This window comes from Talpa europaea (genome assembly GCF_964194135.1).
Source record: "Talpa europaea genome assembly, chromosome: 1".
NCBI lineage: Eukaryota > Metazoa > Chordata > Mammalia > Eulipotyphla > Talpidae > Talpa > Talpa europaea.
The window spans coordinates 114,055,898-114,079,086 of record NC_140073.1 but is presented as its reverse complement, the minus strand read 5'-3'; the positions used below and the strand labels follow the sequence as shown (position 1 = coordinate 114,079,086).

Genomic DNA, 23,189 nt, shown 5'->3' with positions numbered 1-23,189 from the left:
AAAATTTCACTAGAAACTATCCAGTTCAACTATTTATTTTCCAGATGAAGAAAGTAAGCTAGAATGCTAGCATCAATAAGCAAACTTGTAATTCTTCTTTAGACAGGTAACATCTCACTTGAGTAATGTTTACTAAATCATGCCCTCAGGTAACAAAAATGATTAAAGGAATACTTTTTACATCACATCAATATTTTTCAAAGCACAATTACATTTTATTATTACAGTTATTCTTCTGACTCAATAAATAGGAAAAACATTTAAAAATCAAGGAAAATGGTTATGTGAGTAGGCCCAATGCCCTTCCTTTATCAACAGTGTTATGAATTCTGCCATTCAGAATAACGATCCAAAGCACGGCAAACAGTGATATGAAGAAAGGTCAAAGAACCAGCAACTTTCCATAAGATTCAACTAAAACGGTTCAATTCTCAACTAACCCCAGAGTTCAACAAATCACACTGATCTTTCAAATTGCCCAGTTCTTATAGTTAACTACACCAAATGTAATGTCTTCAAAATAAAGAACCCCAACCTTGTTAAGAAAAAGAAAAGTTGGCTTGATTTTACTATAGGAACAAAATAAAACAAATGTTTCACACATTTACATATCCATCTATAGTACTATCTATAGTACCATATGGTGAAAAGGCACAGAACAAAAGAAAATGGAAACAAAACAGCATCACATATACACAAGGTGGCAGTAGTCTACTATGATATACATATTCAGTATTCTGTACTTCTCAGTGCTGTTCGCCTAACTTTTAACTGAAATATTTAAGCTTAGGAAAAATTTCCTAAGGCTGAAAAGGGAAAATTTCCTATTTAAGTCCCCACATACATAAATAGTCAGGTTACTATTCCTCTAATTGTAATAAACTGCAAGCAGCCTGATACATAAAAGCATGGTTTTCTACCATTACTATCTAATTATTACTATTAATTTGTCCATCATTTGCATAACTATATGTGTACATGCTTCACTGACCCTCCACCAAACTTCTAGCGCCAAGTCCTATCTATCCTCTTCTTCCCCATCCCCTGACCCCTCCCCCATCTATTATTATTTCTAATCATATCATTTTTCATTAGAAGATAAGAAAAAGAAAATATTTTAACTTAATTTTTTTGGTTAACAACAAAAAGTTCTGCTAGCTGATAGCTAAAATAAAAGAATGTTTTCCAATATAAATCCAGTAACTGAAGTTATAATCTAATTTACTACTCAGTTCAGATGAAAACCAATTTATCTTTTCCAACTTAAACAATGAGAAAAAGATTATGTGATCTCGTATTTTTTGAAAAACAAAAACTGAAGTATGCTACTTAACTCCTGATGTTGGATTTCTAATTAACCAAGCTCAGTATCACTTAAATTCAAATTAATTCCATATATAATACAACAAGTAGAAGTTAAAAATAAAATCCTTCAAGGATTTTTTTGTGTGTGCCAATTAAAATCCTTACTGTAAAGACTGTATACTTAACTATAGCAAGACACAGATAACCTAGTGAAAAATAAAAGTAAAAAATAAAAGTGATGAGAAAAAGACCAAGAGTTGATCAATGAAACATATATCCCTGAAAAAAAATAAATACGCTGCAAAAATTCCTATACATGAAATAATATTCTCACTGGCTTCATTTAAAAAAGAAATTTAAATAATGCCTATTACATACTTTTTTTGGAGAGTAAAGCTAAAGTGTGTAGAATCGCTGGTAGTGTCCAGCAGAAAGAGGTGCTAAATAACTGGTAACATTGTTTTAATGGGCAATGATGAAAAATACCAGAATGGTCATATGTCCTCCTCCAAAGTTAAAGTATTAACATATTCAGTAATACACTATTGCGTATCTGAAAGTTGCTGAGATCTTAAAAGCTGTCATTACAAGAAAAAAAACTATGTATAGTGATGGAGGCTAACTAGACTTATCTTGAAAATCATTTCACAATATATACAAATACCAAATCATGGTGTAAGCCTGAAATATGTTATGTGTCAATTATATCTCAATTTAAAAAATAAGAAGTATTAGTAAACTATTTACTTTTCTTGAAAAAAAATTGATGCTGAGTTCCCATTAGAAATACAAAGCCCTAATGAGGGGCAAAAACTATAGAACATTAATTCTAAATCCCAAATAATCTTCTGATTATACTTAATTTCCTACAGAGAAAAGGTTACTAACTGAAATGACCTGAAGGCATTTTTTTCAACATGAATTAGTTTATTGACATTCTAGTTAACTTTATCCATTAACAAGGGCGATTAAATGGGTTAGATTACCTTAACATGATTGACTCTGGGACCCTAACATGATCAGGTTTCTGGACAAGTCAACTAAGTAATATTCCTACCCTCTTCACAAAGAGACTTCTTGTGAAACATGGACAATATCATGTAGGACATTTAAACTTTGACATGAATTTCAATCTTCTTTTAACATTCCCATGAAAAGTTTTAAAGCTCTAGTTGCCATAACAAAAATTTGGCCATTAAATATAGGAAATTATTTATCAACTTTCTAATTTTTTCCCAAATGTGACAGCACAAAATGAATTAAATGTAAGATTTATGACACAGAAAGTTATTAGAAAAAATATGGAGAAGAGAGACCCATATGCACACCAGTTTAGTTGTACAACTCCTGAGAATATATTCAGGATAAATTTACACCCCCTTCCATTAAGGAATATGTTTGATCCTTACAGCATGGATCACTGAAAGAGTAGCTGAAGGCATCATTAGAGAAATGAATAAGAGGCAAATAAAATCTGTGAAATACCATGAAGCAATCAGAAGCCGTAAGGTGGGTAGGTAGGTACGTAGGTAGAGAAACAAACATACTTTTTAAACTGGTGAACACAAAAGGAGGAATATTAAGATATATAGGGTAAAACCATTTAAGCAAATTAAAAAATAAACAAGGATTTTTTTAAAATAAATAAGTAAATAAAGACCATACCAAATAACACTGCATATTTTATAAATAACATGTTTAAGAACATTCATGGATGCCCATGAGAGGGAGCAACTGGGATTAGGAATTAAAAATGGAAAGTAAAGGAGTGGTCTTGAATTTGTTCATAGACAAATGCCATATATGTTTACAACTCAGATTCTGAAGCAAATAGGCTGCTCAACCCTTGATTCTCTGTGCAGTTTCCCTCTGTTTCAAGAAAACAATTATTTGTTTCACATATATACAGAAATTTCATGATGATTTGTTATGAATCCTGCTGTTGGCCTTCTCAGCAATCTCTACAAGTTTTGTTTTAATGAATAGAATTCCATTAAGAACTCAGCTTCACATATACACCAAATCAAATATATATTTCATTTCCTACAGTCAACTTTGCATAGTTGGCAAAAAAAAAAAAAAGGCACTTTAAAGAAAATCTGAATCAAAAACTGTATCCCTTAACATCCAATTTCTGTATCTTTTGCTAGGAATTAATGAATGAAATAAAAGGGATACACTGTTATTTATCTTATACATATACTTTATATATCTTACAGACAGACATAAAGAAGTGAAAAAGGGGAGGAGACTGGAGCAAATAAGTCAAGGTTGTTTTACCCCTTAGCATAATAATGTGGCACTCACTGTTCAATACAGGCTCCTGGGATACCTTCCCTCACCTCCAAATGTCTCTTACATTTACATATTATCCAATTCTATCAATTAGAAATCCATTACTGTTTGAATGATCTTTTTGAAAATGGAAATAGAGGTTATTAGTCATTTACACTTGTAGGAGCACATGTCACAGATATTTTTGCTAGACAGGTCTGTATGCATGTGCACAAAGCCACAACCACACATGCTTGGTACCTGCCATTCTGAAGGTCTGGAAAGGTACTACCATCCTATCAGTTAGACCTTAACCTGTTGGTCTAAAGAATGAGGAGAACAACACAAACCAGTATCAGGGAGTTGTCTTAGCAAAGGACAAAAAAGACAAAGGTACATATTTCCCCTGATCACTTATGCTTCCTGGACTATACTTTAAATTACATGGTTTGTTCTCTTCACTGGCCATTTGTAATTTAATCAATATGGCAATTTAGGTAACCAATTCTAGACTTTCTTGATCATCAACTGGGAAAATGCTAATTCACTTTCATTGCTCCTCTCTGCTTGCCAGTAATTACAAGAGCAATTTATGGTACAAGCTTATTATACTGACCAATCTGTAAGGGACCCAGGGTCACTTCTAGTACAGTCTTGCATTTCTGCAAAAAGTATAAAACTGAAAAAAGAAAATATGAATGGCTTCAAAAATCTGTGTATCATTTTACCACAAAAACAAAGCCTCTGAATTGCCTTTCTTAGCTGTCCTCCAGGAAATAAGACAGTCCAATATGCTTAACAGGACCCTAAAAAGTCCAAGATTTAAGTCTATATCTGCTTGATATACATAATATTCCTGCAATATACATTTTTTATTTAATAATAATAAGCAGCAGCCCCTTTTATTTTAAATGACAAGTAACTGGAATTATTACATTTGCTTCTAGCAAATCAGAGGAGGAGAAATGAACCCCACAAAATGTGGGGGAAGAAAAAAATTTTAAATCAGAACCCAAACCTAACAACAGTGGTTTCCAAAGTTTTGGGAAGTATAAATCACTTTATGACTGGGGTACTCATTTTATAAAAGCATCCTGGATATCATTCTATACCTAGCCAATAATTAGAATCTCCAACAATGGATCTCAGAATGTATATTTTAAGCAAGCACCCACAGAAAATTCTGACGCAGGCCATCCATAGAACACACATAAGTAAACACTACCATAAGACCAGAGGAAAAGCTGACAGCAGAGGTTTCATCTGTCTAACAGACATAAAGGGATACAAACCATAATATAAATTATTTAAAATCAAGTTGCGTTGACCCAAATTTTATCCAAATATAAAGGGAAAAACTTTAAACTCTCTGAACTACAGATGATGAACCTGAATAGAATTTTACAACAAAATAACAGGACAAAGTGACATATTCACCAAGAAGAAAGAATAACAGGAGATTTGGTTATATGTCTGGATATAGCATAGTTCTAAAACCAAATTTTACAAAGGAATATCCTGGAGAGGAAAGAAATATTTTCTGATCCAAGTTTCAGGGAAGCTGACCTGTTATGGAGCTTTTCCTAGTTGATACATGTTAGCAGTTTGCATAAAAATTCAAACTTATTAAATAATTTGTCTTTAGCACATATTTTTTCATATTTAAATGTGGGTGGTTACCAAGGCCACAAAGCAAGTAAAGGCACTAGGGAACTGTGACTCTTAAGAGCCACCCAGAAGAGTTGCAAATGAGAAATATCAATAGCACAATAGTGCCATTTTGTGTGTGAAAGTGACAATCATTCTACCCCCAAGTAGGAGAAATTGCCAATGCTCTCTTTACTCTTTGGGTTCTTCCTTTTCCGCCCTAATGCACAAGGTGATATTTATTAGAAAATCCATTTTTGCTATTAAAATTCCAAGGTCTACATCTTGCTGTACTTCCACCTTCAGACACTATTTCAGCACTGGATTCTTATTACTCCTTTCTATACAGTTTAATGCAGTAATAATAGCATTGCATAATACTATAAAATTAAGGGATCTACAGTCATTATTTCATGTCCTTCTCATTAATCCTGTTATTATCCCTATTTATTAAAACATGAGAAAACAGGTCAAGAAAGATTCAGTAACTTGTCCAGGGTCACACACAGTATATGATATAGCCAGGACTTAAGTCTTAGTCTCTGGCTCCAATGCTCCTGAGCTACCGAGCTATCATTTCAATATTCACCAACTGCCACACAAGGAGTACAAAGTATTACAAGAACTCAGAGAAAGTAGTGTTGGTCATTTCTAGCTGAGAGAGGGCTTTGCTGTGTTGGTATCTAAACTTAGATTGCTTTGTAAAATGGTAGAAATTCAATAATCAAGCAGAGGCAAAAAAGTCACAAGAAGTCACAAAAAGAAGGGAATGGAGGCATCACACTCCCAGACTTCAAACTATACTACAAAGCCATAATCATCAAAACTGCATGGTATTGGAACAAGAACAGACACACAGACCAATGGAAGTGAATAGAAAATCCAGAAATAAACCCACAGATTTATGGTCAACTAATCTTTGACAAAGGAGCAAAGAATATGTATTGGAGCAAAGAAAGTTTGTTCAATAAATGGTGCTGGGAAAACTGGGTCGCTACATGCAAAAGAATGAAGCTTGACTACTACCTAACACCATGCACAAAAACCAACTCAAAATGGATTAAAGAACTAGACATAAGACCTGAAACCATAAAATACATACAAGGAAATACAGGTGAAACACTCCATGATATGCACATCAAAGACATCTTTACAGACACATCACCCAAAGCAGTGATAGTGAAGGCAAAGTTAAACAGCTGGGACTACATCAAATTAAAGAGCTTCTGCACAGCAAAAGAGACAAAAACAAAAACAAAGAGAAACCCCACCGACTGGGAGAACATTTTTGCACTCAACACTAATGATAAAGGACTGAGCACAAAAATCTACAAAGAGCTGATGAGACTCAACAACAACAAAGAAAATAATCCAGTCAAAAAATGGGCAGAAGAGCTAAAAAGAAACTTCTCTGAAGAGGAAATGCAAATGGCCAACAGGCATATGAAAAAATGTTCAACATCACTTGTAATCAGGGAAGTGCAAATCAAAACTACAATGAGATACCATCTTACACCAGTGAGAATGGCACATATTAAAAAAACTAGCAACAACAAATGTTGGCGAGGGTGTGGAGAAAAAGGAATTCTCCTGCACTGCTGGTGGGAGTGCAAACTGGTCCAACCACTATGGAGAGCTGTGTGGCAATTTTTGGCCCTACTAAACACAGAGCTTCCATATGATCCAGCAATTCCACTCCTAGGTATTTACCCAAAGGACACAGAAACATCAATTCCAAAGAGCACCTGCACCCCTATATTTATAGAGCACCTGCACTATTCACAATAGCTAAGCTTTGGAAACAACCCAAATGCCCAAAAATAGATGACTGGATCAAGAAGATGTGGTACATATACACCATGGAATATTACTCAGCATTCAAAAAAGATAAACACATGCAATTTGCAGCAACATGGATGGTGCTGGAAGGGATCATGCTCAGCGAAATAAGCCAGAAAGAAAAAGAAAAACACCGGATGGTCTCACTCATAGCAGGAATCTAGAAAACTTAAATAAGGGACCAGGAAAAAAGAGTAACTATAAGAAAGAAAATATCAAAATCAACAAACAACTATGAACCAGAGATACTCTATGGGGGGTGGGGAGCAGGGAAAGGAGGGCTTGGGATCAAAATAAGAGGGTTGTAATTGTATGGGGAATATAAAAATAAAATTTAAATTAAAAAAAATATGAAAATGGAGCTCCAAGAGTGAAAAATATTAACTCAAAAGTTCTCCCAATAGTGACTAAAAGCTAATACAGGAAATTTTAGTTCAAAAATGAAGCTACTGATTTTCCTTAAAATGCATCAAAAATAGACTAATGCTGAATGGAGAGAACAGAATAATAGATATGCCATAAGCAATAACAGTAAAATGTTAATGGTAGAATCCAGGTAAGTTGATAAATGTGTTTATTATAAAATTCAAATGCACTATATATAAATTTATCAAAATAATATGTTGGAAAGAAAAAAAAACTGCTGAACTATAAGCCATAAAATGCAACACCCCATATAAAGGGATTTGCCCCTTTAGTAAGTAGGAGATAGTAAGTAGAAGTCGAGTCGTGTGAATAAGCATGTAATGTACATCAATTACTCATAATAGCAAGTTGTTTAAATTGGCACATTTAAGCTATTGCTTCAGCTCTCCCTCCTTAACACCTCAGGCAGGGTTATGCACTGTTTCCTGGACATCCTGTGACCATATGTTGGTTTCCCCTTTACAACTCAGGTCAAAACATCTAATTTCTTTTCACCTGAATTTCTAGAAAGCTATTGCTTAAGTTATAAAAATATCAATCTGTACACAGTGATGTCTTCCTCCTCAGATTCCAATCATTTTCAAATCTTTCTTCTTGGTGACAAGTCCGAACAAGCAACTCTTTTATTCCTGCCTCAACCCCCTGAGATGAATGAATGGTGTATTCCAATGCTCTTTGACCAACTTAAGTCTTTTTTTAATTTGTCTTAAGAAAAATTTTAAGAACTTAATTGTAAAAAGTTTACCACAGCATTCTTTATAATAGAGAAAAATGGGAAACAAATAGAATGTGATTCTGGTTTGAGTCACTAAAGAACATGTTAGCCATTACTATTTCCTGACTAGAAAGCTATATACAAATCGTAAGGAAAAATGGTGGTTTCCAGACATTATTACTGCATGACTTTCCACACATCATATCTGCCAAGATGTAACAGGTGTTACCTCTTAATTAGTTTGGACACTTTTCTTCATATTTATTGTCTACTATTCTCTATTTTTTCTGCAACAAAAATATAAAACATTTCAGAACTATTTATCTCTCCATCTTTTATAACTGTAAAGTAACTACCACATATTCTACTGCTAGCAGAAAAAAATTTCTAAAAGATCCAGATAGGTGAAGAACCCCATCAATACACAGCCAACTGCCATACCATTTTATAAACTTATATTGTCCATATTCTCCCTACTCTAATTCTTGTGATTCTACTCTAACCCAATTGTTCTTATCACTGTTTCTGCCTTCAGATTTAAGAAATTTTGTGTAACATCTTGATATAGAAAACTACTCTCTCAACCCTTCTGATGTGTTTCTTTCAAATGAAGCTGTCCTTCCATTGCTGTAATAACCATTCGCCTCCCATACTGTTGTCACTGCACTTAGCACCTTGCAGTAACAGAAGACAGCACCAGTCTTCCTTAGCAGAGCTCCACATCGTAGAAGGCAAAAACTGTGCTACTCCAGTACTTAGCACATAGAAAAAACTGAATAAATTCCAACAAACTTGGGTAGATGAGGTTTCAAGCACATGAAACTTCAGATGGTGGGAGTAGCTAATTTAAATGAATTAAAGGTTTCATGTCTAGATATTACATTAACATATAATTTTAGAATTATGTTCATATATGAAAAATCAAGAAGAGGTAACACAATAAACCAACGCCCCGTCCCACCAATTCTCTAAAATAAAATGAGAAGTTCCTCAAAACAATAGACCCTAAAACCAGATTTCAAACAAGCAAGGCTATCCAGATGATGACACCAAGAAAGGTGTGTAAGCTAAAAAGTGTGGCATGAATAAGAAACCATGGTCAAAAACAGAACAGACAGATAAATTAGAAGCTGAGTTATAAAGGTATAAAGTTTTAACAGTGGTGGTGGTGGGGCAGGGAGAGGGATATGAACTGATCCTAGTTCAACTAGTGTCCTCATTAATCTCCTCATATTCTATATGCGCACCTCCCCTTAGAGTTTGTGCACACACTATTCCTCTGCCTGGAACACTCATTCAACTAGATATCCATATAGCTAAACTCTCTCATCTCATATTTGAACATTTGTTCAAATACCATGATCTCCAGTGTCAGTCTATTTAAAATGAATACTACCTTCTTATTCTGCTCCACTTTTTCTTTTCCCCATAGCACTTATCGCCTTCTAACATAATTAATGACTTATTTGCTTATATGCATAGTTAGCCATTTCACCCATCAGAATGTCAATTCCATGAATGCACAGATCTTTGTCCATTTTGTTCACTGATATAAGTCAAGCACAAGAACACGAACACAAGTAACCGATAAACACCTATTTAATGCACAAAATGAATGTGAAAAAGGTTGTGGAGGAAAAATGAACAGGACTTGGTGATAACAGTATAGAAAAAAGTTGTAAATTTTAGATAAAAAATCTGGATTCTAATCTAAGCTCTATCACTTACTAGCTAGCCGTGACTATATTCTAGCAAGTTTTTATGAACTTAATTTACTCATGTGTGAAATGGGTGGCTGTAAAGCTGAGATGAGATCAACATATGGAAGAGCAGCAGAGTAACTGAAGAATTCATTATATTAAATAAACTAATTCAAAACAGCATTTAATCTTACAAGAAGAAAAAGATGTTCAAGAGGAAGGACTGAAGAATGTGATTATGGGACGAGTGCTAATAGTAAGAGAAGAAATCCCAGCAAAGTAACCTCACTTGGGAATAAGAAAGGAGAATGAGTTAGGTTTCAATCTATAGTTGTGTGGTATCAATAGCAAGAGGTGCCTATTTAAATTTAAGTAAAATATAAAATTTGGCCTATCGGTCACACTAGCCATATTTAAGAGTTTAGTGATCACTTACGACTTGTGGCTAGTATGTTGCACAGCACAGACTGCAGAACATTTCCATCATCATAGACTAGTTTCCTGGAGAGTGCTGACATATAAAAGCTGACTTGACAAGCAGAGTGGAATTCAAATGGGTATCATTTTAAAATCCCTGGTGCTGAATTCCTGCAAAGTTCAAATACCTTCGGAAGAAATGCAAAATTCAACCACTAATGAATCTGAGTGGGAGTTGCAAACTTCTGTGCCTATAATGAATTAGATCATTTGTATTACTTGACCAGAAGGTCCTGGGGTGAGTGAATGTTCTCCACCTGATGGTATGAGGTTGCTAAGGTGGCAACTATAAATAGAGTCTGGAGACTCTCTGAGCTTGTTGACAAGAATTTGGTCAACATTCTGGCCCAAACCACTGGTTTCATAACTTCAAATATGCTGACAGGGCCAACTGAAACATACAATAAATATAGATCTTCCTTGACTTAAGATGAGATTTCTTCCAAATAAACCCTCTATAAGAGAATATGCATTTGATACCCCTGACCTACCAACTATCACTGCTTAGTCTAGCCTACCTTAAATGTGCTCAGGACACTCACACTATCTAACAGCTGTGTAAAGTCATCTAACACAAAACCTATTTTAAAATAAGTGATTATCTCATGTAATTTGTTGATTACCACACTGAAAGTGAAAAATAGTCTAAAGATACCAGTTGTGGGCCTCCCTGGTGGCGCAGCTGGTTGAATACTGCGCTGTGGAGCTGTCCGCAGCCTCTGCAGCACGGGTTTGCTTCCGGGAAGGCCAGGGAGAAACCCAGATCTCTCCCGTCTCGCCCGCTGTTCCCCTCAGCAGTGTCCTCAGTCCATCTGCCTGTTCTGCAACCCACTCTCTCTCTGGTGAATTCTCTCACCCTCCTGTGCCTCTGACCTGTACCCCAGTTCTTGTATAAATAAATAAAATCTTAAAAAATCAGTTTTATCCACGTGACAGAGTGACTGACTGGGAACTGCTACTCACTGCATCTGCCCTACATCACCAGAGAGTATCTTATCATATATAGCTAGTCTGGGAAAAGATCAAAATGCAAAATGCAAAATTTGAAGTACAGTTCCTGCTGAAATGCATGCCTTAGCATCACGGTGAAGTTTAAAAGATGGTTAAGAATTATTATAAATTTCAAATCTCATCAGAGCGGCAAAATTCTCTTGTCAGAAGTAACCAATTACCTTGAGTGGTAACAGCAGTCACTAGTGAGAGGGCATATTTCAACTATAGAAAGATCTAGAAGTAAATATACAACATTTGACAGAAAAGAGTCAGACGTCAGTGTTTGTTTCAGAAAAACTATGCAAAAATTGATCTTCTGTATACTTACAAAATTTAAGAGAATCTGGCCTGTAAAAATGACTGACTTGCAACAAACTTAAAATGTGTAACTGAGTAACAGATTTTAACTTATGATTTTAAGCTGAAATTTTACATATTCATAAATAACATTTGGACATTGCAAAGACTTTAAGGTCACTGTATTTACAAATCTGATTTAATATATTTATAAGAATGATTTAGTACCTAAGAGTATTTTATTATTTCATACAACTGATACACTTAAGAAAATGAAACATATTAAACACTAAACATTATTAATTATTTTAGTCTAATCTCATGCAATAGTATCTGTAAAAACACTGCTTACTATGTAGTTCATATTAAAAATAATATTTAAACCTAAAATTAGCAAACATCTAAATGTCCTTCATTAGTAACAGAATGGATAACTGTGCTGTATGTTCACTCAAAGAGAATACAGCACATTGGCAACAATTTGTGTTCAACATAGTTTTGTTATGGGCTGACAAGGAAAAAAAAATTCCCCACAAGGGCGAGTATGTGGAGTTTTTTCTGTGAACTCTGATGAGAGAGAGAGAGAGAGAGAGAGAGAGAGGAGAGAGAGGAGAGAGAGAGAGACAGAGAGAGAGAGAGTCCTGCAATGGAAGGGTGTCCCCTTGCATCCTGAACTGCTGGGATAAGCTCTGGCCACCAACACTCAAACTGGAATAGGCAGGTTAGAAAATGAAGAATAAATGCATGATTACAAAGGACTGGTTAATATTAGAAGTGTTCTGGGACTTTACATAGAAGTTTGGTAATGTTTTTATGGCCAGAAATATGCTACAGAGGGGCCTCCCCCGTGGCGCAGTGGTTGAGCGCTAGGTTGCGAAGCTGCCCGCAGCCTCTGCAGCGCCGGTTCGATCCCCGCCTGCTGGGCAAGGTCCCCACATGGCGCTCAGACCTCTCCTGCAGCCCACTGCTCCCCTCAGCAGTGTACTTCATCACTCTGCCTGTTCTGTTCCCCGCTCTGGCTCTGGTGAATTCCCTCACCCTCCCACGCTTCTGACTGTACCCAGTGCTTGTATGAATAAATAAATAAATCTTTTTTAAAAAAAAAAATGCTACAGAAACTTAACTCTTGTTTATATCAATTAACCTACGGTACAACTGTTTTCGTTATAGATGTTTCACTTAAAGTCTGTTTCAAAGAACCTGTGGACAGTGTTAAGTGAGAAACTACTGTACTATTCACCTGAGGACAAACAAAATACAACTAGCCACCATCTGACTGAATATCACATACATGATACAGAGGGAAAGAAGCCAGACACAAACAAGTACACACTGCATGATTCCATTATAAAATTTCATTTATATAAGTTTCAAAAGAAATCCAGGAAGTGGAGGGGATGATGCTAAGTGAAATAAGTCAGCAGGATAAAGACAAACACCAGATGATTTAACGCATCTGTGGAACATACAGAACCAAAACAAAGGATCAGACAAACTAAATCAAAGCCAACCCTTGAAATCGGGCTGTAGAACTGAGGGAAGCAGAGGGGGAGATAAAAGAGGGGGTGAGCAAAGGTGGCAGGGACCCAGTGGGCTGTGGTGGAGCATTATGGGTGCTTTGGTGGTGGCTGTGGTGTGGTAACACACATCTGAAGAGGTGTGATCCTCTACTTCTACCACATTCACTGCTGCAAACCAACATAATATACATACATACAAACAGGTACATCCAAACTATGGTGCTAGAAATCAAGACAGTTATCTTGGTGGGAAGAAGCACTGGAAAGGAGTATGAAGGGGGCCTTTGGGTACCAGTAGTGATGTTTCTTAACTAAACACCAAATAAATGTTCACTTAAGAAAAGCAATAAGCTATAAACTTATGATTTGTGTACCTACTTTTATAATAAATTATGTAATAGTTCAGTAAAGTTTAATAAAAATAGTAAATATATACAAATATTTATAACTATTCAAGTAAGTTTTTTTTTAATCTTTTTTTTTTATAGAGGCATGTTTTTATTTATTTGTTTGTTTGTTTGTTTTGTTTATACATGCACTGGGTACAGTCAGAAGCGCGGGAGGGTGAGAGAATTCACCAGAGCCAGAGCGGGGAGCAGAGCAGGCAGAAGGACCGAAGTACACTGCTGAGGGGAGCAGCGGGCGGCAGGAGAGGTCTGCACGCCATGTGGGACCCTCCTCTGGTGGCCGGGGAGCAGCCGGGGATCAAACCGGCGCCACCGAGGCCGCGGGCAGCTTCGCAACCCAGCGCTCAACCGCTGCGCCACCGGGGAGGCCCTCAAGTAAGTTTTTAATCCATGTACCACTGTAGATTAACTCAGGACCATCAGTGCTGCATATACTACACTTTGAGAAGCACGTATCAAAGGAAGAGAAGGAAGAGCATGTTCTGGGAATAACAATCATTCTAGTCAGTAGCACAAGCACATAGCAGGTACATAGAAGATATCAAGGAAATGAAAGAGAGGCCGAGAAAGGCTGATTAAGACCTTAACTGCCCTCCCAAGGAAACTGTGAAAACAAGTAATATACTCAGCAGGCAATGGGGATAACACATGGTAATGAGGCAGGTGGAGGACTTTACCTACCATAGATTTTCAGTCTTATCCCTTAATTTCTCCAAAAACATTGCAGCAATACCTCCATTCTCTGGCCTCCAGTTTCCAATGTGGAGGGCCTTCAGCAAGAGTAATAGTCCTGGACTCTCCCCAACCCTCACACGCATTCTTTCTCAAGGAAGGAGGGATTTACCTAGTTAGTGAATTTTGAGACATGGCACTAAATGTATGCGGCAGCCCTTCCTCTCTCTTTAGAAATCTGTATCCTACAGAAAGGTTATGCTCTAATCTTGCAGTGCCATGTATGCAGCTTAGAGGAGCTGGTTATGTACTCGCAGACAGGCAGCTGTGATCCAGCATTACCTGTATCTAATTCTAATTCAGGGTAAGTATTAGGTAGTCCAGCTCTCAGCCACATTCTCCACCCAGGTTCATTCATAATAAAGTTGGCTTTTTTATCAACATCAGTTTATACTGTGTCTTAATTCTCAACTTATTCTAAATTAGACTTGGGACAATGACATAATTAAATATTAGCCCTCAAGCCTGACAAATAAGGAGTGATAGTGGGAGAAGAATGGCTACTACTTTATGAGAAAACAGAAAACTCTACTTAGAAGTCTTTGGTTTGGGGGCCTCCCCGGTGGCGCAGCGGTTGAGCGCTGGGTTGCGAAGCTGCCCGCAGCCTCTGCGGCGCCGGTTCGATCCCCGGCTGCTCCCCGGCCACCGGAGGAGGGTCCCACATGGTGCGCAGACCTCTCCTGCCGCCCGCTGCTCCCCTCAGCAGTGTACTTCCGTCCTTCTGCCTGCTCTGCTCCCCACTCTGGCTCTGGTGAATTCTCTCACCCTCCCGCGCTTCTGACTGTACCCAGTGCATGTATAAACAAAAAAACAAACAAACCAGCAAACAAATAAATAAAAGCATGCCTCTATTAAAAAAAAAAAAAAAGAAGTCTTTGGTTTGGGGTTGAAATGAACACACTTACCTGTTGAATAGTCAAAGTTGTCTTCTCAGTAATAAAAAATAAAACTGAAAGGAATAATAAAACAAGTGCTTAGCACTTGTTTTGAAAGTGTTCCATCAAGCATCCGGACTATAACTGCATTCCATTTCCATGAAGCCTAAAAACAAATCAATCTAGTTCTAGACATAAGTGACCAGAGGACAGATGGTTCTATAGTAACTTACTTCCTGATATAAGGAAGCCTAGGTGTTGTCCGCTCCAAAATGATACTTGTAATCTACGAGAAGTAGGATGCCAAATAACCATGGAGTCTAGGTTCATTCACAGTCCAAAGACAACTTATAGAAAGGCAGTAAATCCGCCAAGACCTCTCCTCTTCAACTACTTTCTCCTCTAATTTTGAATCTTCCACATTTTCCCTCCGCTTTCCCCCATTTAATATTGTCTTCTCCCTTATGTTAAATAGCAAAATTCACTCATAAATGGAAACAAATGGGTTCATCTTTTTAAACGATGTTCCTGCATCCTACAGCCCGCTCCACAATTCCTATTTCTTTTCTTTATCAGTTAGTTTCATTTCTTTATCAGTGCGGTGTTGCTGAAAAAACAAATGGCCACATGTATACTATTTTCTTAAATTATAGATTTCATTTTGACAACATCATATAGCTTACAATTTATTCAGTAAGTACAATATAAACTAATGCTTTCTCAACTATATGACTGTGTTTGACATGATATATTTAATTACAAAAGATTTGGAACTTGGCATGACAACAAAAGCAACTTGATGAATACCAAGTATATAACGCCCCCATTCCTGCTCCCGTCAGAGAACATGACCTCAACTGCAATAATACTGCATAGAGAAAGGAACATGGCCTCTATAAGAAAGATCAGAGTTGAAATGATGTCTCTTTCATTTCTAGTTGCATGACCTGAAGCCAATTTCTCTGAGCTTCCACAATTCCACACACCTTCAGCTATAACATACATATCATATCACCTAATTTTCAGAGCTGTTGTGAGAATTAAAGGTGGTAATATACAAAAAGCCTCTACACAGTACCTGGTATATTAGGGCTTAAAATTCTACTACTATTTCTAGAATTCCTAGCTAAGAACTCAAAATAGGTTAAGTGGCCCTTAGCATAACTACTAAAATCAACTCTAAGTCATATGTCAGGTCACTTGTGCAAATAACCTTGTTGAAGAAATGTATCAGCTCTTAGGGTTTTCAGGATGCTCTCCTGGGAAACATTTATAAGAGATTAACTCATAATTCAACTTTTTTCCTTTTGGAAAACACATCAAGGATTCTAGTAGATGTTAATATATTATTTTTCAAAAAGTTGTGTGGATAAATACAGAATAAGCAAATAAATTAAACAATTAGTAGCAAGCTTAATCAGATATTCTTTTGAGCTAAACTATAACAGTTTACAACCCCTATAAAAATTGCCATAGGACACTTCTGAGTAATGCAAAACCACAATAAGGTTTGAGTTAAAACTACAACTGGAAAAGCTGTTCACTATGGAGGAACAAATGTCAACTAAGTTTGTTCTTTTTTTTCTTCTTTTTTATAACATTACATTAGTCTTTTAAATCCAAAGCCAAGGCACAAAAATGTCAATTAATATTTATGATGAATCCTACAAATATAAAACTTCATTCAGAAGCAAGATCAAAAAGAAACTGCTCATAACTTGCACTTTAAAAAAAAGTACAAAAGTAAACTCACTCTTAAAACTGTGCTCAGGAACTCTAAATAATGAGTATATATGTTTCTGAGAAGTAATTAGAAACAATTCAGAGGAGACCACGTGACAAGTATAACATGTTTTGCTCTAACATCCCCTTAAATATCAGCAATCCTGAGAACTTTGTCATCCCTTTTCTGTTTTCATTGTATCCAAATCCTCCTGGTATTTAGTCACATGGTCTTATGTACCACTAACCTTAACATACCAACTTCCAAAACTCAATCCATCTTTTCACCTCCATTCTCATTACCATCATCTTGGTTTAATCCTTCTTTAACTTGCCCTATGCCCACTTTCCCTCTCCAATTCATTCTTAACACTGCAGCTGGAGCGATTTCTTTCGAGCCCAAGCCCAATCTAATTGTGTCCCTCCCCAGCTTAATTCTTTCAAGGGTTCTCCAGTTGCTTCATTTTTCATTACATTTATCACCATCTGACATATATTACTTATTTGTTCAATATCTCCACTCAAATACAAGCTTCATTAGGTTGAGTTTTTGTTCACTGCCTCACGTTGCATAGTAAGCGCTCAAATATGCATATGAATGATGACTGAAGAATAATGAATGAACTGATGACATACCAGCCAAAGGGCTCCATGACCTCTTAATTCGCTCCTGTTTTTCATTTTAGTCCTACCAATATAGAATCATTTAGTTACTTAAAAGCAAGATGCCCCTTTGCTTTGGCACATGCTGCTCCCTTTACCTGGAATACAAACTCTCCTCACCATCTAATCAACCTGCTATGCAATCATCAATATTTTAAAATGCCCCAGAAAGTTTCCTCTACCCCCTAGAGTATACACCACTTCTTCTTTGTGCTATTTCTATGCCTACAGTGGCTCCATCAAAGTGTACTGGAATGTGCATTTCCCTTGCTAGATTGTGAATTCTTTGCAGTCAAGGACTAATATTTATCTCTTCACCTCCAGTGCCTAGGATAATACTGTCATAAAGCAAATACTCTATAAAAGTTGAGTAATGTATGCAAGACTATCCTGTAAGAAGATATGGAGTTAAAAAATCATTCCTCTGATTCCATGATGATAAGTAATAATTAGATAATTACAACCCATGATATCACCCACGGTTATGAAAAAAGGAATTTTACAAATAATACACATCACCAACTAATTCCAAAATAACTGATATAGAGTCACATTCACACATTATTGGATATACACACTAGCTCCTCCTTCCTCCATCATTTGCCTTGCCTTTAGGCTCAGCTGTGCTGCTGGCAAACTTTGGTGAGGTTATGCAACAGGACATAGAAGTTCCCCATGAACAAGGAGATCACTCTGAGGAAGTTTTTGCTGTTCCATCCAATACAAATTTTTATGTTCTCTCATATTTTGATTCAAATTTAAAAATAGTTGACAGGACTAGGTTTCGCCACTGGCCACTCTAAGCCTGAACCAAAAACCAGAACTTTCTGCCATCAATGTATTACAGTTGTCTTCAGTGTTTGGAGTAGCCACACAGGGACAAACTTGCAGACCAGTAATGTTCAGATATGGAAAGGCTCACCCACTACCCCAATATGACTTACAAACATTACTTTTTCTCTAAATGCTTGTAGAACAAGGCCCATAAATCCAACCATACAGAAATACCTGTCCTACCGACTTATTTCTAAAAACGCAAACCTGCATATAAATGTACAATCACACAAATGCCTAAAAGTGAATACAACAAATGCACACAACACCATCAAGAAAATTAAATGTTTTAAACCCTTTATGGTTAATATAACATTAAGTGAAGTCAGAGGTCAAGATGTGATCCTTGATCCCTCCCTACTACACCATTCTGTAGCCATAGGGAAAATTTACCTCCTAATATTTTTTCCAATAGGTTGCCCACTCCTAATATTATGTCTCAGGTAAGAATCATGGCATTTCTCATCAAGTAATAGTGTCCTAATTTGTCTCTATTTTTGAATTCCATAAAAATTTCACCTACCATAGCACTAAGTAATTGATCACTTAACTCTGTATTTGCAACTGCGTAAAGCAAGAATTACTGTTTTTATATACACACATGAGGGGACTGAAGCCTGGAGAGGTTAAGTCGTTTGTCCATGGTCATGCAGGTGGCAACCGTGCAGTTCCGAATTCAAACTCAGATAAAAGTTCCCATACATTATATGCTAAAATGTATAACCTTTAAATCAGTCCCCAGACTTTCTAAAAGGTAAATGTAATCATGTTTTGCCCCACATAAAATCCTGCAAACAGAACCAGTCTTTCTAGTCCTCCCTAATCCCCTGTCATCCTCACCCCTTCATGCAAATTTAACACCTAGCAATTCCCTAATCTATCTCTCATTACAGTTTTTCCTCTTCAGTAGATTACTTCCAACACAAGCTTCCAAGATTTATGCAGATAGTCTTTACTCTGGGAAGCTTTTACCCTAACACATCACCATTGGATTAAATGACCACTTGCTACAGTTAATCAGATAAGTTTCTTATCACATTGTATTATAACTTTACCTTACTAAGTTGTATTATGAGTAAATACTAAACTTCTAAATATCTGTATTGCCAGTACAGCGTGTAAGTAGTAAAGTCTCGCGAATGCTAAATTAATAATAATTGGATTCAATAGAAGCAATACAGCTCAGGAAGTAGGCACTAGAGTCAATCTTATATGCTTTTAAATCTCAACCGCCCACATAATATAGTTCGCAAGGTTGTAGCAAGTTTCTAAATCCATCTTATTTCTTCATCTGTAAAATGGGACATAACTACACGTACTTCATAGTTATGTGAGGAGTAAAAGTAACAGACTTACAGCACAATCTCTGGCACATTGAAAGTACATGTGAAACATTAGCAACTTTTCCCCTAAAGTTGATCTATGATGAGAAACCATATCTTAGAAAACAGCTTCTCCCAGTAGCTTCCATAAGATTTTAAGAACTCTCAAAAAGTGGGAAATCAAGGTCTCTCACAAACACCTTAAACCACAAACGTGGGTCTTTAAGCTTCTGGTTATGCCCGAGCAAGGTAGCTACCACTAAACTAGTTTAGCTATATATAACTAGTATCTAAATCACTAACATTTGCAGATTTTGCTTTCTAACCCTACCCTCCGTTTACCCTCTCTCCTGCACCTAAGCAAGTGGAAACCTGCCCCCCAGAAATCAGTCAGTGCTTTCCAGGAACCACCAACTGCAGCACCCAGACAAGCGTGAATTAGAAGAGATCATCAATACGAACATCTAGTACACATTTAAATCTCAGGATCATGACAGAATTCCTTCTGTCCATCCAAGACCTTAGTCCCCAAAGTACAAATGCAAGATAATTCCCAGCATTAAGAACCCAAGAAAAAAGATCCCCTTAAAGCCATTCCCGGTAAGAGTTCCTCATGTACTGTTACTCCGAAACAGTGCCCCAAGTCCACCATTCCATCCAGACAGGGTCTCGTCCACTCTTTCCTGAACGAGAGAGAGGGGTCGGCATCCTTCCAGGGACCGGATGCCTCCCTTCCCACCTGACCGGTGCCCTCCCGCAGCACAGGCCCGGCCTGGTCCCCAGCTGCCAACTCACTCCACCCGGCCGCTACTCACCGCTTCTTGGGGATGGTGCCCGACTCCTGCGCGCCGGGAGTGGCCGTGGGCTCCGCCGTGGCCGCCGACGCGGATCTCCGCGCTTTGCACTCATTGGTACTCAGAGCCTCTCGGGGCCGGCCCAGCAGATGGCCCGAGAGAACCCGCAGCCTCCGCCCGGCGCGGTCCCGCTCAGGGTCCCGGTCCCGGTCCGCTACACAGCCGGAGCCCGAGCCAGCGCCCGTCCCGCCGGCTGCAGCAGCCGCCTCCGCCATGGCTTCCGCCTTGTGCCGCCGCCCCGGACCGCTGGGCGCGGGTGAAAGGTCACTCACAGCGGCGCCCGGCGCGACCATTCGCTGCGGCGCATCCCGGCAGCCACTGCGGCGACTGGGCGGCGGGTGCCATGCGCCTGGAGCTTCACATTCTCAGCCCCCGCCCACCGCCCCCGCCCACCGCCCCCGCCCGCTCTCGGCGGTCACGCCTTGGAATGACAGCACCTGCTAAGCAGGTGAGTTTGAGCTGTCTCGGGATTGGCCCAGCCCGGGCCGGACCTGAAGCCAAACCGCAAGCATACTCAGGACACCCCAGTGCCCTGGGTGGTGTCATCTGGGCCTCCGGAGTAGCTTTCAGAGCCAGACGCCTTGGAACCGGAGGCATGGGCAGTGCTGCTGGAACTGACAACCGGAACCAGGGCCATCCTTTACTTGAATGCGCTCTTGCTGCGCCTTCTCCCTGCCAGGTCACTAAAGTTACTCAAAATTGGTTGCCTGTCACCGGTAGGGCAAATAGGTTATCATTTTCTATCGCCTATTTCAAGTGTAGCACTATGAGTAATATTAGATATCAAGTAAGTGATCTCCATTTTACAGATGTGAAAACTGAGGCTCAACCACTAACTTGCCTGAGAACATACAGCTCGTAAATGCTACATATAAGTTGTAACCTAAGTTCTCTTGCCATTCCTTTTGGATGTGGTGCTCTTTAGTCTAATGGAGGCAACCTATTTTATTGCTACAGATAAAATTGCCCAACAGCTGTTCTTAAAAGCGCCTACTTATTTGCAAATTAACTTCATTTCTGCACAATGACACGGTGAAATTATAGAACAGTGCTCCAAAACCATTTTTACACTGGGTTAGATAGTATTTTACAAACCATCCTGCAGACTTATACATCAGAAGTAAATTTCCCCTTCCTATAATGTGTAGTTCAAAGATAAGGCTTGGGAATGGTGAGAGAAAGGATAATCATAAAAATTTCAAGCCAAATTTAGTCACCTTTTTTCCTAATACAGACTCCATGAAAGCATTAAGAAACTCCCTGAGTTATTTAATAGTTCTGAGAAAGTTAAAGCAATAGGGAGGAGGACTTGATTTGTATGCCAGTTCTCCAGATCTTAGGAAAAAATTCAGCACTAAATATTAAATATTCAGAATTATTGAACCCAACTCCTGTTTAGCTGCAGCTTCTAACTATTGTTCTCTTTCAAAGGGGGAAGCCAGTGGCTATTTCAAATGTACTAAAGTAAAGAAAAGGAACATATGTTACTGGGTGATTTAAGGAGAAAGCCTCCTCGAATTTGAGAGTCCAGCAACTGTCTACTCTTAGAGCTTCCCACAACCTCTATAGATGATACCAGAACAGCATTAAAACTGACTCGCACATGTACTTGAAAGCATATAAAGTCCATGGATTTATTGCCAAAATACTTTTATCAGTAACAATTTCCTCAGCTTTTTGGAATGAGATGGGTGTATTAATTTTTTCTTGACTCTCAGAGAACTCAATATAACATTACCGACACTTTAAATATAAATGTAGATAACTGATTTCTTTATTCTTGTCCACATTGAGCTATGGACATGCTTCTTGCCAACTCTCAGGAGCTAAAACTTACAAATACTGAAGATATTAATAAAAGAACCAAAATTCTTTTCTGATTGGTGATATGTTTGATGTAAACCAAAGTTAGGTACCAGTAGAAAAATTACTGATTATATATTTCAAATACATGTATATAGTAATGAAACACATACAGGAATTAAAAGCATTTATTGCAAGCCTATTATATACCTAATTTATTACTGTGTCCTATGAGTTGCAAAATATTTTAGCCAATGATTCATCTAAATGTTATAATCAGACTAATTAAGAGTTAGAATATATGTGGGGGAAGATCTGTGGTACTAGTAGATGAAATAAGTGGGGTATAGGTGACCTTATGAAATCTTATCCCCTCTCCTTATGAGAGAAAAACCCAAGCAGAGTGCCAAAAATTTATGCTGCCTAAGAGAGAGAAATGTTTCACATGAAGCATATCCCATTAAGATGCTTATGATTCCCACAAAAGCACAAACCTTGGTGATTTTCACATTCGGGATAGCCATCTTAACGAATTGTTCCTTCTAAGTCCTGGAAATCTTAGCCTTGTTTACCTGCATTCCACTGGAATCCACATGCATAGAAACAATGCATAGGCCACATGCATAGAAACAATGGGGTAAGCCCATGAACTGTGGATTTTTAAATGAAGCAGCCTTTATTTGCATTTATAACATCTCTTCTAATGAGGCATAATAGCACCTATATAGCATAGATTGATTCCTGAAACATGCACAAAAACTTCTTTACTGAACTGATTTTCATT

At 37.7% G+C, this 23,189-nt stretch overlaps 1 protein-coding gene across 1 annotated transcript in view; it reads right to left on the bottom strand.

Moving 5' to 3' along the window:
- The window catches only part of AGPS (alkylglycerone phosphate synthase), a gene marked incomplete at its 3' end in the record, with an annotated part of 102,549 nt that extends 81,588 nt beyond the window's left edge, over positions 1 to 20,961 (bottom strand). The window contains exon 1 of the mRNA XM_084237052.1: positions 20,564 to 20,961. Coding sequence (XP_084093178.1) covers positions 20,564 to 20,895 — 332 coding nt within the window. The 5' untranslated portion in view covers positions 20,896 to 20,961. The remainder of the gene's footprint in view (positions 1 to 20,563) is intronic.
- Between the last annotated feature and the right edge of the window lie 2,228 nt (positions 20,962 to 23,189).